Genomic DNA, 18,360 nt, shown 5'->3' with positions numbered 1-18,360 from the left:
ACACTGGAGAGAAACCATTTCAGTGTTCTGACTGTGGGAAGAGCTTTAAAAGCCCCGGGGAACTGAAGAAACACCAGCGAGCTCACACTGGGGAGAGACCATTTCAATGTTTAGACTGTGGGAAGAACTTTAAAAGCCCCGGGGAGCTGAAGCGACACCAGCTTGTTCACACTAGGGAGAGACCATTTCAGTGTCCTAACTGTGGGAAGAGCTTTAAAAGCGCCAGGGATCTGTTGCGACACCAGCTTGTTCACACTGATGAGAGACCATTTCCGTGTCCTAACTGTGGGAAGAGCTTTATAAGCCCCGGGGAACTGAAGCATCACCAGCGAGTTCACACTGATGAGAGGCCGTTTAACTGTCCTGACTGTGGGAAGAGCTTTAAAAGCGCTGGGGATCTGAAGCAACACCAGCTTGTTCACACTGGGGACAGGATGTTCACCTGCTCCGTGTGTGGGAAGAAATTCACTCAGTCATCCAACCTGCTGACACACCAGCTTGTTCACACTGACAAGAGACCCTTTAAATGTTCTGACTGTGGGAAGAGCTTTAAAAGTTTGAAGAGCCTTAAGGGACACCAGCGTGTTCATACTGATCATAGCATCTAACAGCACAGAAGGAGGTGATTCGGCCCATCGTGTCTGTGCTGGCTCTTTGAAAGAGCTGTCCAATTTAGTCCCAAACCCCAGCTTTATCCCCAGAACTCTGCAAACTAGTCCTCTTCAAGTACATGTCCAATTACCATTTGAAAGTTCCTGTGGAACCTGATTCCAGCATCCTTTCAGATGGTGCGTTCCAGATCTTAACAACCCTCTGTGTGAAAACAATTCTCCTCATTTCCCTCTAGTTCTTTTAGCAACTATTTTAAATCTGTGACTTTTGGTTACTGACCCACTTGCCAGAGTGAACAGTTTCTCCCTACTTGCTCGATCAAAACCCCTCATCATTTTGAACACCTCTATTAGGTCTCCTCTTAATCTTCTCTGCTCTAAGGGGAACAATCCCAGCTTCTCCAATCTCTCCACATAACTGAAGTCCCTCATCCCTGGTACCATCCTGGTCAACCTCCTCTGTACCCTCTCCAAGGCCTTGACATCCTTCCTAAAGTGTGGTGCCCAGAACTGTACACAAGACTCCAGCTGAGGCCAAAACCCTGCAGCTGTCCAAAAACCTGGTTAGACCACACCTGGAGTACTGTGAGCAGTTCTGGGCACCACACCTTAGGAAGGATATATTGGCCTTGGAGGGAGTGCAGCGTAGGTTTACCAGAATGATACCCGGACTTCAAGGGTTAAGTTACGAGGAGAGATTACACAAATTAGGGTTGTATTCCCTGGAATTTAGAATGTTAAGGTGTGATCTGATCGAAGTTTTCAGGATATTAAGGGGAACAGATAGGGTAGATAGAGAGAAACTATTTCCGCTGGTTGGGGATTCTAGGACTAGGGGACATATCATAAAAATTAGAGCCAGACCTTTCAGGAGTGAAATTAGGAAACACTTCTACACACAAAGGGTGGTAGAAGTTTGGAACTCTCTTCCGCAAACGGCAATTGATGCGAGATCAATTGTTAATTTTAAATCTGAGATTGATAGGTTTTTGTTACCCAAAGGTATTAAGGGATATGGGCCAAAGGCGGGTGTATGGAGTTAGGTCGCAGATCAGTCATGATCTCATTGAATGGTGGAACAGGCTCGAGGGGCTGAATGGCCTCCTCCTGTCCTATGTTCCTAACTAGTGATTTGTAAAGGTTTAGTGTAACTTCCTTGTTTTTGTATTCAATGGCCCTATTTACAAAGCCAAGTATCCCATACGCTTTCTGAACCGCCTCACCAACTTGCCGTGGCACTTTCAAAGATTTGTGAATATGGACCCCCAGGTCCCTCTGCTCTTGCACCCCCTCAAAATAGTCCCATTTAGATTATACGGCCTCTCCCTGTTGTTTCTCCCAAAGTGCATCACTTCACACTTATGCTCATTTAATTTCATCTGCCTTGTGTCTGCTCATTTCACAGTCTGTCTCTGTCCTTCTGAAGTCTGCTACTACTATGCTCACTATTTACTACGTTGCCAAGTTTTGTATCATCCGTAAACTTTGAAATTTTACACCTATACCCAAGTCCAGGTCAGTTATATATAACAAGAAAAGCAATGGTCCTAATCCTGACCCCTGGGGGAACCCACTGCATACTTCCCTCCAGTCAGAAAAACATCCCTCAGCACTGCTCACTGTCTCCTCTCCCTTAGCCAATTATACCCAAATTACCATCAGCCCTTTAATTCCCTGTGCTTCTATTTTCCGAGCAAGTCTCTTATGTGGTACTTTATCAAATGCTTTTAGAAAGTCCATATATACAACATCTGCTGCACTACCTTCATCAACCCTCTGTTACTTCATCAAAGAACTCAATCAGGTTAGTCAGACACGATTTACCTTTAACAAATCCATACTGGCTGCCCCTTATTAACCCATGCTTCTCCAAGTGAGAATTAATTTTGTCCTTGACAATGGTCTCTAGTCGTTCACCCACCACTGACATTAGACTGATTGGCCTGTAGTTACCAGGTTTATCCCTCTCCCCTTTTTTAAACAGGGGTGTAACATTTGCAATCCTCCAGTCTTCTGGCACCCCTCCCATATATCGAGGGAGATTGAAAGATTGTGGTCGGAGCTTCTGCTATCTCCACCCTAGCTTCCCTCAGCAATCTGGGATGCATCGCATCTGGACCGGGTGACTTGTTAACTTTGAGTGATGACAACCTATTTAGCACCTCCTTTCTATCTATTTTTATCCACTTTCTCTACTCCCCCCTCTACTGCGACATTAACTTCATCCTCTTCTTTTGTGAAGACAGATGCTAAGTACTCATTCAGTACCTCAGCCACGCCCTCTGCCTCCGTATGATGAGCTCCTATTTGGTCCCTAATCGGCCCCACCATTCCTTTAACTATCCTTTTACTTTTCATATGTTTATAGAAGATTTTTGGGTTCCCTTTTATGTTACCCGCTAATCTTTTCTCATATTGTCTCTTTGCCCTTCTTATATCCTGTTTCAATTTCCCCCGCACTCTCTGTATTCTGCCTGGTTTTTGACTGTATTCTGTACCTGACATTTGTCATAAACCTCCTTTTTCTGTTTTATTCTAACCTCGATATCATTTGTCATCGGGAGCTCGAGCTTTGGATGCCCCATCTTTCCTCCTTATGGGAATATGCTTGGTTTGTACCCGAACTATCTCAGCCCTGAAGGCCTGCCGTTGGTCATTCACTGTTTTCCTGGACAATCTTTGTTTCCAGTCCACCTGTGCTCGATCCCTTCTCACATCACTGAAATTGGCTCTCTTCCAGCTGGGTATTTTCACCGTTGATTTTATTTTGTCCCTTTCCATAACTACTTTAAACCTAATGATATTGTGATCACTGTTAACCAGATCCCTCCTGCCCCAGAACCGATGAGAGACCCTTTAAATGTTCTGACTGTGCAAAGAGGTTTCAGAGTTCATCCAACCTGCTGAGTCACCAGCGAGTTCACACAGATCTTCAAAGAAAGGAAGATGTTTTAGAAAGGCTGGTGACACTAAAAGTTCGCAGCCATCTCAGAGTAGTGTCCCTTTAATTACAATCTCACAGAACAAGGAGAATCACTGTCCCTTTAACTACCACAAATCCCTGTGTGGAGGAGAGGGGGAGATACAGTCTGTCCCAGTAACTGTCGCAGAAAAGAATTAGCAACCCTGTCCCATAAGGGCTTGACCTTCCCCCACTCCCTGCTTTTCCTCAAGTGTCTCATCCTTAAAATTCTCATCCTTGTTTTCAAATCCCTCCGTGGCCCCGCCCTCCCTATCTGTGTAATCTCTTCCAGCCCCTACAACCCCCCGAGATATCTGCGCTCCTCTAATTCTGGCCTCTTGAGCATCCCCGATTTTAATCACTCCACCATTGGTGGCCGTGCCTTCAGTTGCCTGGGCCCTAAGCTCTGGAATTCCTTCCCTAAACCTCTCCATCTCTCTACCTCTCTCTCCTTCTTTAAGATGCTCCTTAAAACCTACCTCTTTGACCAAGCTTTTGGTCGTCTGCCCGAATATCTCCTTATGTGGCTCGGTGTCAAATTTTGTTTTATAACGATCCTGTGAAGAACCTTGGGATGTTTTACTACATTAAAGGTGCTTTATAAATACAAGTGGTTGTTGTTGTTTCCTGAAACTAATAATAAATTCCCCAGAGGGAAAGAAACTTGTACTTTTACTCCCAAATATTAAAAAGTTTGTTCTACAGAAGCACGGGGTTTATCTGCTTTTATTGATGAATTTAAAAAGTCTCTATTAAAACCTGAGCCAGTGTGTTGTGAGACAAAGAGCCTTGTGTCCAATACAGGGAATAAAGGCCCACAGCCTCCCCTGGCCCCGGGCCCTGAACAAGGGACTGGAGAAACTCGCTGCCCTGCGGATCAGACAATCAGCCGGCGGTAGTCCCGCCCCTCGGGCTCCCCGATTGGTTGGAGGACCCGCCGCCGGCTCCCTCCTCCAGTCCCGCCCCGCTCGCTCCCTATTGGTCGGAAGCTCCCGTCAATCAGGCCGCGTGCCCGGGTCACATGTCGCTGAGGCAGTGTGACCCGCTCCGTGAGGTTGAATCTGCTCCGTTCGCTTCCCGGGACCCTCGGACTCCCAGGTTTATGTTTACCGTGATTTATTTCCCCGTCTCTCTCCGCTCATCCGTCTAGCTGAAAAAACTCGCTTTCCGCCGATAATTCCGACTCTTCAACCGTTAACGAGTGTCGTCCCTGAGCATGCGCACTAGCAGCTGGTCCTGGGACTCTGCTGCCCCTGAGCATGCCCACTAGCAGCTGGTCCTGGGACTCTGGGCCCCTGAGCATGCCCACTAGCAGCTGGTCCTGGGACTCTGCTGCCCCTGAGCATGCCCACTAGCAGCTGGTCCTGGGACTCTGGGCCCCTGAGCATGCCCACTAGCAGCTGGTCCTGGGACTCTGGGCCCCTGAGCATGCCCACTAGCAACTGGCCCTGGGACTCTGCTGCCCCCTGAGCATGCGCACTAGCAACTGGCCCTGGGACTCTGCTGCCCCTGAGCATGCCCACTAGCAGCTGGTCCTGGGACTCTGCGGGTTATAAAGTCGGAGTCGGCCTCAGGCCCGAATGAGATCCTGCGGCCCAGTCTGTGTTCCGCCGGACGGCAGCGGTGAGGCTTTTTCTCGGTGACAGGCCCGGGTTATGTGCCACCATCTTGGTGGAGGAAAGATGGACCGGTTCCACCTGCAGCACAGCACATGCGCGGCTATCTTCTCTCCTGAGGTGGTCCCTGGGACCGAGGATGACGCGCTTCCGCTAACAATGGGTTGTCAGGTGACTGATGAGCGCGGCACCAGGAAAGCCGGACAGGAGAAACCACAACTGGATCGACACAGCAGAGCCGCCAATCCAGAGCCGGCTTGTATCAGGGCGGGCGCTGGAGGCGGAAGTCGGTCCCTGGCCGCCTGTGTAGGTCTTTTTGTTGCTTCAGTTTGAGCTGGAGTGGAGATGGAGGAGAAGCTGCTGGGTTTAACCCCCAGTACTTCTGAGCCCAGGAGGACCGAATAATTTCCAATGTGAGACTGTCAAGGGAGGTGGATCCTGGGGGAGATTAGGTTGTTAAACAGACACTGTCCCTACAATGTAAAAGACTATTGTTTTAGGAACAAGTATTTCTGTAAAGGCTTTTAAACCATTTTACATATGCAGATTTTTTTATTCATTCTAGAGATGTGGGCGTCACTGGATGGCCCAGCATTTATTACCCATCCTTAGTTGCCTTTGAGAAGTTGGTGGTGAGCCGCCTTCTTGAACCACTGCAGTCCGTGTGGTGAAGGTGCTCCCACAGTGCTGTTAGGGAGGGAGTTCCAGGATTTTGACCCAGTGACAATGAAGGAACGGCAATCTATGTCCAAGTCAGGATGGTGTGCGACTTGCAGATGATGGTGTTCCCATGCACTTGCTGCCTTTTTCCTTCTAGGCAGTAGAAGTCATGGGACAGGTAGGGTGGCAGGTTCCCTTCCATAAGAACACAAGAAGTAGGAGCAGGAGTAGGCCATACGGCCCCTCGAGCCTGCTCCGCCAGTCAGTAAGATCATGGCTGATCTTCGACCTCAGCTTGACTTTCCCACCCGATCCCCATATCCCTGAGGGACATTAGTGAACCAGATGGGATTTTATGACAATCCGGCAGCTTTCATCGTTACTTTTTTTTCTGGTACCGGCCCCACAAATTCCCAGATTCATTGAGCTCAATTTCACAGCCTGTCTTTGTGTTTTTGTGGGTTCTCTCATGCTCCCTTTTTCTTGTTTTATATTCATTTTGCAGGGTAGTAGAAGGGCAGGATTTGTAGACAGGTTATTTAACTCAAACGTCACATCAAGATCTGACAGTCACTCTATTCATCAGGACCTGAATATCATCAAACAAAACATGGAAGCAAAAAGCACTGTTCACAGCGGGGAGAAACCGTACATGTGTTCTGTGTGTGGACGAGGATTCAGTCGATGCTCTGGCCTGGCGCAACACAAGCGCAGTCACACCGGGGAGAAACCGTGGAAATGTGGGGACTGTGGGAAAGGATTTGATTACCCGTATCAGCTGGAAGCTCATCGACGCAGTCACACCGGGGAGAGACTGTTCACCTGCTCAGTGTGTGGGAATGGATTCACTCAGTCAAGTGACTTGCTGACACACCAGCGAATTCATACTGGGGAGAGGCCATTCACTTGCTCCGTGTGTGGGAAGGGACTCACTCAGTCATCCCAGCTACTGAGACACCAACTTGTTCACACAAACATGAGACCTTTTGAATGTTCTGCATGTGAGAAAAGCTTTAAAAGCAAAAGGGATCTGCTGACTCACCAGCGAATTCATTCTGGGGAGAGGCCGTTCACCTGCTCTGAGTGTGGAAAAGGATTCACGAATTCAACCACCCTTCTGACACACCAGCGAGTTCACACTGGGGAGAGGCCGTTCACCTGCTCCGTGTGTGGGAAGGGATTCACAAATTCATCCCACCTACTGAGACACCAGCGAGTTCACACCGGGGCGAGGCCATTCACCTGCTCAGTGTGTGGGAAGGGATTCACTCAGAACTCCAGCCTGCTGACCCACCAGCGAGTTCACACCGGGGAGAGGCTGTTCACCTGCTCAGTGTGTGATAAGGGATTCACTCAGAACTGCAGCCTGTTGGCACACCAGCGAGTTCATACTGGGGAGAGGCCATTCACCTGCTCCGTGTGTGGGAAGGGACTCACTCAGTCATCCCAGCTACTGAGACACCAACTTGTTCACACAAACATGAGACCTTTTGAATGTTCTGCATGTGAGAAAAGCTTTAAAAGCAAAAGGGATCTGCTGACACACCAGCGAATTCATTCTGGGGAGAGGCCGTTCACCTGCTCTGAGTGTGGAAAAGGATTCACAAATTCAACCACCCTTCTGACACACCAGCGAGTTCACACTGGGGAGAGGCCGTGTGTGGGAAGGGATTCACGAATTCATCCCACCTACTGAGACACCAGCGAGTTCACACCGGGGCGAGGCCATTCACCTGCTCAGTGTGTGGGAAGGGACTCACTCAGAACTCCAGCCTGCTGACCCACCAGCGAGTTCACACCGGGGAGAGGCTGTTCACCTGCTCAGTGTGTGATAAGGGATTCACTCAGAACTGCAGCCTGTTGGCACACCAGCGAGTTCATACTAGGGAGAGGCCGTTCACCTGCTCTGTGTGTGGGAAGGGATTCACTCAGAGCTCCATCCTGCTGAGACACCAGCGCACTCACACTGGGGAGAGGCCGTTCACCTGTTCCGAGTGTGGGAAGGGATTCACTCGGTCATACAACCTGCTGAGACACCAGCGAGTTCACAAGTGACTGCAGGGGTTGGATTCTGCTGTTATTGCTGCTGTTAATCACATCCAGGACTGAACCCTGTTCATTCTGACAGTTGGGTTCACTCCTGCTGTTGAACTCCACCACTGACCCTGCTGAAGGTTGTAGGCTCAGGGAGTGGGGCCTCCAGGAGTGGACGGTAAGAAGCTGGGTTTCGGTATCCTGACAGATATATGGCGAGGAACCAGAGGAATCCTTACTGAGGAAATGACTGGGGTTTCACCGGCCAGCGTAGGTCTAGGGGTGAATGATGCCTGACTCCCTGAGCTATCTTACATTGAACCCAGTTCAGAACAAGATGAATTCAGTTTACAGAAGAATAGAGAGAAATATCACCCACAGTTGAGGGAGACAAAAGCAGCCATTAGAGAAGCTCAGAGATCTTTGGAAAAGAAGATGGTGCACAATTGTGGTAATAATGGCAAAATCTTTCCCAGCTCCGTCAGGAGGCAGAATCCCATTAAAGATGGTTTCGGGCAGGGGTGGGCAGTGATTGGGGCTGGAGGGCCACTTAACAAGTTGTGGTGAGCTGTTGAGGGCCGCACACCAATGTTGCTCCTAAGGTGCGCTGTTGCACGGTAGTGCAGCAATGGCGAGGCCCCGAGCAGGCCGCTCACCAGCTCCTGCCGCTGGGAGAGAAACCGCGCAGCACATTTAAAGGGCCCCCGCACGTTGGTGAGAGCAAAGTGTTCAATTGGTGAATCGGAAACAGTCTGACTCTTAGTGTTGAGCATTGCACCACTTCTACCCTCCCAATAATTTATCAACATCAATTCAGATAGTCCTCAGATACTATCTTAAATACACAGAATGTGGTGTAAGATAGTAAAATCTGCCATTACTAAATGAATGAAATGAGTGATCGACCAATTGATGGATTATATGTTGGACTGAAAGCCCACGTGGCTGGTTGGCTGAGCGGTTCGAGTCTTTTGAAGCACAAGTAGCTCTTTGTGGACACTGTTTCTGCTTCAAAAAACTGAAGGACATCAGAAATCATTAACGGAGACAGGCACAGCATGCCAGCTCAACAAATGGCACCAAAGAATGGTGGGATGTGGGATTTTGCCCATTCTCCCTCACACTGCAAATCCTTAATCTCCACTGGACTGTCGGGAAGAAAGAGGGGGGTCAACAGAAAGTGAGCGTGTCCCAACAAGGAAGTCCATTTGGTGGGTGAGATCCCACGGGTCACAGTAGAACGGCAGGGTCAGAGCAAGCTGCCCACCTGTTCCCTCAGCTGAGAATGCTTTGGTTGTGTGCAGGGACCTAAAGAGAAAAAAACACAACAAAAAGTAAAAGGCAAAAGAAAACTTCAAAGGATTTGCTTAAAGTAAGAAAATACTATATTTGTAAAATAACTGCAGGTAGTTCTTTGGCTAAACTCTTACTTAGTCAAACAATCATATTCCAATAAGTGATATTGCCGCTTGCTGTTGATGATAATTAGAGATGTACTTTGTAGATAAATAGTGTACGAGGTTAAAAAGCAGAAAGCTTCCCATTTGGGGATTCGTGTTGCTGCGGAACTGCTCAGGCTGTTTCCATCGTTATTTTATTGTCCTTTTGGCCATTTTTAGTAGTTGTCCTTCTAGTCAAGATATGCTGGGGGTAATTTGAACCTCCCCCACCTGACGGGATTGAATTTCCTGTCCGTTTTACACCTTACCCGATTTTGCTCTCCAATGATTTCAGTCGAAAGTGAAATCGAGCAGGTGTAAAACAAGCGGCCGATCTGATCGCATTAGTTTCCCGTCGGGTGTGTGAGGTTAAAATCACCCCCTGCTGTTTCCAAACGCAACCCAAGCAAATTTCTCCTGACAATAGTTTGGTTCTGATCCTTAATAATGTTCCAGCTACTCTTATCACCACAATTGCTTTAATTCTGACATTTGTCCTGTGATCTGACAGCAAAGCAGTGATCTCTTCACATGCAGTGAGCAAATGGGAACAAACTGGAGGTCCATTGTGCAGGAAGAAACCCAGACACGCGACGACCTTTTCTCTCATTTGAAGATGTGCATTGCTGAAGAGGATAAGACAGCTTGTAATGTGGAGGACAATCTAGTGTCAGGCAGTGTGCTTGGACATGTCCAAATATTTATCACCATCCAGTCTGGTCCTCCGCATTGAAAACTCTTGGAACATCTCGGATTTGTGAAACATTGAGGTTGATTTTATTGGAAATATCAAATTCAGCTCTGATTTGCAAACCTTTATTATCGCAATGCTCTTGCCATTGAGATGCATCAGTCAGCTGAATAAGGTAGATTTGCTATTTCCAATAAATACAGGGTTCAGTTTCATATTTCCAAATATGATTGGCTCCCCAAGTCCATTAAACACCACAGATCAGATCATTCAGTCAGGCTCATTTTCAAAGAAAGGCTCAATTGCAACTGGCACCTGGGCAAGAATGGAATGTCGATCCTTCTCTTGCAGCTGATCGGGGATCTTGGATGTGTTTGACGTTGCTGAGATTGCTGAGCTTAGACTTCTTGGGGCTGATTTTCATTCTGGGTGGACATCGGGCGAGCAGTGCGATGGTGCTGCCTGTCCAATGTCCTCGGCGAGAGGACCCAGCCATTTTGATGGCCGGGTCTCATCTGTGCAATATCCAGCTCCAACCGCTAACCCAGGGCTGACAGGGAGCTTGCAGATCGGAGGGCGGGGGGTGGATGACAGTGGAAATCTGGCGGCTCCTCCATGGAACACAGCCAGACACATTGATGCAGCAAACGGCGGATTTCATTTGCCCGCCTCTGTTTGTGGTTGTGACTCCCCTGCAGGCTCGGAGACAATGACCCGCCTCCTGACGTTACGTGTGCTGGGTCACGTCCTACAAACCTGCTTGAGTTTTTTGAAGAAAATTTAACCTCTTTACACCGATATCATTCTGGTGAATCTGCGCCGCAACCTCTCTCCGATGCCAATATATCCTTCCTGAGGTGCGGTGCCCAGATCTGAACGCAATACTCCAGATGGGTTCTAACCAGAGCTCTGTACAGCTCCCACCTGCTGAGACACCAGCGAGTTCACACTGGGGAGAGGCTGTTCTCCTGCTCCGTGTGTGGGAAGGGATTCACTCGGCACTCCAGTCTGCTGAGACTCCAGCGAGTTCATACTGGGGAGAGGCCATTCAACTGCTCCGTGTGTGGGAAGGGATTCATTCGTTGATCTCACCTGCTGAGACACCAGCGAGTTCACAAGTGACTGCAGGGGTTGGATTCTGCTGTTATTGCTGCTGTTAATCACATCCAGGACTGAACCATGTTCATTCTGACAGTTGGGGTTTGTTTCTGCTGATGTTAATAACCCCTATAACTGGGTTGGAGTTTAACACTCTGGAAATAAGTCAAATAAACCTGCTTTGTTTCAAACACACTTTGTATCGAGTCCTTGATGTCTCTAAGATATCCTGTTACCGACTGTTCCATTTTGGGGCCTTTTCTCCTTTGTTAAAGAAAGACTTGTATTCATACAGCTCCTTTCACAACTTCAGGACATCCCAAAGCACTTTACAGCCAATGATGTACTTTTGAAGTGCAGTCACTGTTGTAATGTAGGAAATGCAGCAGTAAGAAAGATCCCACAGACAGCACTGTGATAATGACCAGATGACGTTTTAGTGATGTTGGTTCAGGGAGAAATGTTGGCCAGGACTCCAGGGAGAACTCCCCTGCTCTTTGAAATAACATCATGGGATCTTTTACGTCCACTTGAGAGGGCAGATGGGGCCTCGCTCGAACATCTCATCTGAAATACGGCACCTCTTTCAGTGCAGCGCTCCCTCAGTACTGCATTGGAGTGTCGGCCTAGATTGTGTTCTCAAGTCTCTGGAGGTGGACTTGATCCCACAACCTCCTGACTCAGAGACAAGAGCGAGAGAGAGAGAGTGCTCCCACTGAGACACAGAGAGAGAGAGAGAGAGAGAGAGAGTGCTCCCACTGAGACACAGAGAGAGAGAGAGAGAGAGAGAGAGAGAGTGCTCCCACTGAGACACACAGAGAGAGAGAGAGAGAGAGAGAGAGTGCTCCCACTGAGACACAGAGAGAGAGAGAGAGAGAGAGAGTGCTCCCACTGAGACACAGAGAGAGAGAGAGAGAGAGAGAGAGAGAGAGTGCTCCCACTGAGACACAGAGAGAGAGAGAGAGAGAGAGAGTGCTCCCACTGAGACACAGAGAGAGAGAGAGAGAGAGAGAGAGAGAGAGTGCTCCCACTGAGACAGAGAGAGAGAGAGAGAGTGCTCCCACTGAGACAGAGAGAGAGGGAGAGAGAGAGAGAGAGAGTGCTCCCACTGAGACAGAGAGAGAGGGAGAGAGAGAGAGAGAGAGAGAGTGCTCCCACTGAGACACAGAGAGAGAGAGAGAGAGAGAGAGAGAGAGTGCTCCCACTGAGACAGAGAGAGAGAGAGAGAGAGAGAGAGAGTGCTCCCACTGAGACAGAGAGAGAGGGAGAGAGAGAGAGAGAGAGTGCTCCCACTGAGACAGAGAGAGAGGGAGAGAGAGAGAGAGAGAGTGCTCCCACTGAGACAGAGAGAGAGAGAGAGAGAGAGAGAGAGTGCTCCCACTGAGACAGAGAGAGAGGGAGAGAGAGAGAGAGAGAGTGCTCCCACTGAGACACAGAGAGAGAGAGAGAGAGAGAGAGAGTGCTCCCACTGAGACAGAGAGAGAGAGAGAGAGAGAGAGAGAGTGCTCCCACTGAGACAGAGAGAGAGGGAGAGAGAGAGAGAGAGAGTGCTCCCACTGAGACAGAGAGAGAGAGAGAGAGAGAGAGAGAGTGCTCCCACTGAGACAGAGAGAGAGGGAGAGAGAGAGAGAGAGAGTGCTCCCACTGAGACAGAGAGAGAGGGAGAGAGAGAGAGAGAGTGCTCCCACTGAGACACAGAGAGAGAGAGAGAGAGAGAGAGAGAGTGCTCCCACTGAGACACACAGAGAGAGAGAGAGAGAGAGAGAGAGAGTGCTCCCACTGAGACAGAGAGAGAGGGAGAGAGAGAGAGAGAGTGCTCCCACTGAGACAGAGAGAGAGGGAGAGAGAGAGAGAGAGAGTGCTCCCACTGAGACACAGAGAGAGAGAGAGAGAGAGAGAGAGAGTGCTCCCACTGAGGCACAGAGAGAGAGAGAGAAAGAAACCTACCTGGAACATTGGAACAAAATAACTGAAAGCCAAAGCAGATTAGAATGTTACCGGGCCCTAAAAAGAGAATATAAACTGGCAGACTACCTCACGACCATCAGAGACACAAAACAGAGACAGACCCTCACCAGGTACAGACTAAGCGACCACCAACTGGAAATTGAAAAAGGCAGATACAAGAAATCCTGGCAGCCTAGAGAGAATAGAATATGCGATCAATGTCTGGCCGGCGAGGTTGAAACAGAGATGCATTTCCTCCTAAAATGCGAAAAATTCAACACATCAAGAAACATATTATTCAACAAGCTAAGCCAAACAACCCCAGATTTCAAGGAATTGGATGACCTGTCAAAATTGAGATTAGTCCTAGGAGAAGGAGACAGACCATACCTTGGGGCCAAATATGTAACAACATGTCACAACCTGAGGACTGTTTAAAATTAAGACTGTTTAAAATTAATATTGAACGTACCAAATGAAGTACAAAGACTGTTTAAAATTAATATTGTTTAAAAGTAATATTGTATGTAACCAACAAATGTCAAATCGATAGACACCTACAGAATGTTGGAAAACTGTACCTTTTTGCTATGTAAGCTTTGGCAATATGGTTCTCTGTAAACTTTCATGCCAATAAAGCATTTGAATTGGAATTGGAATTGGAGAGAGAGAGAGTGCTCCCACTGAGACAGAGAGAGAGGGAGAGAGAGAGAGAGTGCTCCCACTGAGACACAGAGAGAGAGGGAGAGAGTGCTCCCACTGAGACACAGAGAGAGAGAGAGAGAGAGAGAGAGAGAGAGTGCTCCCACTGAGACAGAGAGAGAGGGAGAGAGAGAGAGAGAGTGCTCCCACTGAGACAGAGAGAGAGAGAGAGAGAGTGCTCCCACTGAGACAGAGAGAGAGAGAGAGAGAGAGTGCTCCCACTGAGACAGAGAGAGAGAGAGAGAGAGAGAGAGAGAGAGTGCTCCCACTGAGACAGAGAGAGAGAGAGAGAGAGAGAGTGCTCCCACTGAGACAGAGAGAGAGAGAGAGAGAGTGCTCCCACTGAGACAGAGAGAGAGGGAGAGAGAGAGAGAGAGAGTGCTCCCACTGAGACACAGAGAGAGAGAGAGAGAGAGAGAGAGTGCTCCCACTGAGACAGAGAGAGAGAGAGAGAGAGTGCTCCCACTGAGACAGAGAGAGAGGGAGAGAGAGAGAGAGAGAGTGCTCCCACTGAGACACACAGAGAGAGAGAGAGAGAGAGAGAGAGTGCTCCCACTGAGACAGAGAGAGAGAGAGAGAGAGGGAGAGCTCCCACTGAGACACAGAGAGAGAGAGAGAGAGAGAGAGAGAGAGAGCTCCCACTGAGACACAGAGAGAGAGAGAGAGAGGGAGAGAGTGCTCCCACTGAGACACAGAGAGAGGGAGAGAGAGAGAGAGAGAGTGCTCCCACTGAGACACACAGAGAGAGAGAGAGAGAGAGAGAGAGTGCTCCCACTGAGACAGAGAGAGAGAGAGAGAGAGGGAGAGCTCCCACTGAGCCACGACTAACACCCGATCATGACTCTAGATTATTTCAGTTCTCATACCTTCAGTTACTCTCATGGACAAGTCCCAGCTCTCCATACCACCCAGGGTGCCTCTCCTAGCCTTGGTATCCAGGGGAGGTATAGGTAACACGGCCCTGTACCAGCCCCGGGAGTGTTCGATGGGACAGTGTAGAGAGAGCTTTACTCTGTATCTAACCCGTGCTGTACCTGCCCTGGGAGTGTTTGATGGGACAGTGCAGAGGGAGCTTTACTCTGTATCTAACCCGTGCTGTACCTGCCCTGGGAGTGTTTGATGGGACAGTGCAGAGGGAGCTTTACTCTGGATCTAACCCGTGCTGTACCTGCCCTGGGAGTGTTTGATGGGACAGTGCAGAGGGAGCTTTACTCTGGATCTAACCTGGGCTGTACCCACCCTGGGACTGTTTGATGGAACAGTGTAGAGGGAGCTTTACTCTGTATCTAACCTGGGCTGTACCTGCCCTGGGACTGTTTGATGGGACAGTGCAGAGGGAGCTTTACTCTGTATCTGACCCGTGTTGTACCTGCCCTGGGAGTGTTCGATGGGACAGTGCAGAGGGAGCTTTACTCTGTATCTAACCCATGCTGTACCTGCCCTGGGACTGTTTGATGGGACAGTGCAGAGGGAGCTTTACTCTGTATCTAACCCGTGCTGTACCTGCCCTGGGAGTGTTTGATAGGACAGTGCAGAGGATGCTTTACTCTGTATCTAACCCATGCTGTACCTGCCCTGGGAGTGTTTGATGGGACAGTGTAAAGGGAGCTTTACTCTGTACCTAACCCGTGCTGTACCTGTCCTGGGAGTGTTTGATGGGACAGTGCAGAGGAAGCTTTACTCTGTATCTAACCCGTGCAGTACCTTCCCTGGGAGTGTTTGATGGGACAGTGCAGAGGATGCTTTACTCTGTATCTAACCCATGCTGTACCTGCCCTGGGAGTGTTTGATGGGACAGTGTAAAGGGAGCTTTACTCTGTACCTAACCCGTGCTGTACCTGTCCTGGGAGTGTTTGATGGGACAGTGCAGAGGAAGCTTTACTCTGTATCTAACCTATGCTGTACCTGCCCTGGGAGTGTTTGATGGGACAGTGCAGAGGAAGCTTTACTCTGTATCTAACCCGTGCTGTACCTGCCCTGGGAGTGTTTGATGGGACAGTGTAGAGGGAGCTTTACTCTGTATCTAACCCGTGCTGTACCTTCCCTGGGAGTGTTTGATGGGACAGTGTAGATCAGGGGTTTTCTGAGGCCCCTCCTGTGTTATAAAAATTCCCCGGACCCCCTGTAACAGAACACAAGTATTCATTGTCTGTAAACGCTTTGGGACATCCTGAGATCACAGAAGCCTCTCTATAAATGCAGGTCTTTCCATTTTAAATCACTGTGCTTTATTTTTTGAAATAAATAGTTATTTGACGATTAAGTGCAGTAATAGTGGGCCAGAAATTCGTGAACGGGGCTTGCCGCGCGTGCAAGGTCCCGATTTGCACTTACCCGACGCGCCTGCCGATCACCTCCAGGGACGCCTGGAATTCCATTTTGAATCTGAAGAATCCCGGGCAGCGTATGATGTCACGCCGCCCAGGAGTGCAGCCAGCGCGAAGCCTGGAGCGCGCTGTACAACTGAGACACGCCCCTTGAGGTCTCAGTTTAACAGGACACGCCCCCAATGTTTCTGCCAAGCTGCTAAGCATTTTTACATGCAAAGCAGCAGTTTAAATAGGTTTTTGGAAGTTTTTTGAAGCTTTTGGTAACTTTTATAAACTTTTAAAAATGTTTACATTATTTTGAAGAATCTGAAGTAGTTTTAAACAGAATTAAAGCAATTTAAAGACTTTTAAAAGCCCTAAAAGATTTTTTTAAATTCCATTTATTTATTTAGCAATGTCGTCGTCATACGTGTCTTCACACTGTTCCCTTTGGGGAACTGTATGAAGTGGTGGAAGGATTTATGGCCATGATTAATGCTCATTCCGTGACCGTAACCATCTTTGAACCAGCCATTAGGGTGGTTAGTCCTATGGCGGGAGGGTTTTACGGGCTCCCACAAGCTATACAAGGAGGGGGGGCCACCCACACCCACGGACGCAAATATCCCACTGGATGTCAACCCAGAATTTAGAGCCGGAGCTCCGACTCCACTTGCCGGGACTGTCTGGAGCGGGGTTCGAAACTCTACCCTGATCTGGCCCAGCGGCGGGGATCCTACCGCTATGACAAACGCCCAATCCGATTAGCAACGTGAAATGGCTGGAATGACACAATTCACAGCATTAAAAGAACTCACAATTGAACTGATGATGACCTCAGCAATCTCCTCAAGGAGGTGGAGGCGCAGCGCCTGCTCATCATTGGTAATGAGAAGTCAAAGGCGCCGCAAAAAGGGCAGGTGATAGCTTGGTCTTTCAAGTGGCAGCATAGGGCTCCAGTCACGGGGAGGGAAAAGGCGCAGGAAACGTATGGGTGTCACCTTTTGTGCGGAGTGGGCCTTTTGCGTAGCAGTAAGCATCCCCGCCGCTGGGCCAGAAGGAGGAGGGTTTCGAACCCCACTCCAGACAGTCCCGGCAAGTGGAGTCGGAGCTCCAACTATAAATTCTGGGTGGGCATCCAGCGGGATACTTGCGTCCGTGGGTGTGGGTGGCCCCCCCCCCCATCAGATGGGTTGTGGGAGCGCGTAAAACCCACACGCCATAGGACTAACCACCCTAATGGCTGGTTCAAAGATGGTTACGGTCACGGAATGAGCGTTAATCACGGCCATAAATCCTTCCACCACTTCATACAGTTCCCGAAAGGGAACAGTGTGAGGATACGTACGACGATGACCTCTTGCGCAATGCACCTCCTTGGACCCTCAGTTGCAGATGCGAGGGGGCAAATCGTGCAATTGTTAAATTTTTCATTTTATTGACATGTAAAATGTTGGCCCAGTAATTCCCTTCCAAATGTGCGAGTACGGTCGGGGTACTTACGCGTCTGGCCGGAGGAAATGCCGGTTTTCAGCATGCACAGTGCATGTGGGGAAAACCGGCATTTCCTGTCCTCTGAACGAAGGGGTTCAGAGGCAGAACGCGTGCGACTGCACAGGCAGCGTGTGCGCAGTAAAATTCGCCGCTTTCATTCATGCTTTCAGTGAGGTTAAGTCCTTACAACTTACACATGAAAAAAGCATGGGTACAGTTGCTCCAGAGGCTGCGGAGGAAGATATTTCTTATCGTGGAGCTTCTGAAAGTATGTATGTCTGTATATATTCCTTTGCGTGTTATGTATATATTCCTTTACTTATGTGTATGAATGTATTATTTAATTATGACTTTCAGAGAAAGTAACTTATTGGAAAATCATAATTAAAAACATACATTCATACACATAAGTAAAGGAATATAAAACATACATACATATACGTAAAGGAATATATGCGGACATACATACATAATTACTTATTACTGATGAAAAGTTTCTTTCTTAAAAGTGCTGGAAATGTTACATTACTCATTTTAGAACACTCATTTTCACATTCAATTCACACAGCCACAATTGCTCCTTCTACCTACCGTTCTGAAAACCCGTTTAAAAAAAAACATGCGCTGTGCATGCTGAACGCCGGCATTTCCAACGGCCAGATGCGTGAGTACCCAGACCGTACTCACGCATTTGGTCACGAATTTCTGGCCCAGTATGTTTTAAACTCCCTCCTCCTTGATTCTCCAATACAAGAGGCCCAGTGACCTCACAAGCTGCCTTGTGGCCGCCTTCCTTC

The 18,360-nt window shown here is 48.7% G+C and overlaps 1 protein-coding gene across 1 annotated transcript in view; it reads left to right on the top strand.

Moving 5' to 3' along the window:
• Positions 1–7,904, top strand: part of LOC147119293 (uncharacterized) — a 162,985-nt gene extending 155,081 nt beyond the window's left edge. Inside the window, 2 exon segments of the mRNA XM_085984937.1 lie at positions 6,796–7,436; positions 7,487–7,904. Of these exon segments, the coding sequence (XP_085841063.1) occupies positions 6,796–7,436; positions 7,487–7,904 (1,059 nt within the window).
• The last annotated feature ends 10,456 nt before the right edge of the window (positions 7,905–18,360 follow it).

The sequence above is a fragment of the Somniosus microcephalus genome, chromosome 4 (assembly GCF_052327205.1).
Source record: "Somniosus microcephalus isolate GS21.2 chromosome 4, FLI_Smic_1.0, whole genome shotgun sequence".
Lineage (NCBI taxonomy): Eukaryota > Metazoa > Chordata > Chondrichthyes > Squaliformes > Somniosidae > Somniosus > Somniosus microcephalus.
The sequence above is the reverse complement of the archived record's forward strand: the minus strand, read 5'-3'. Positions and strand labels throughout refer to the sequence as shown.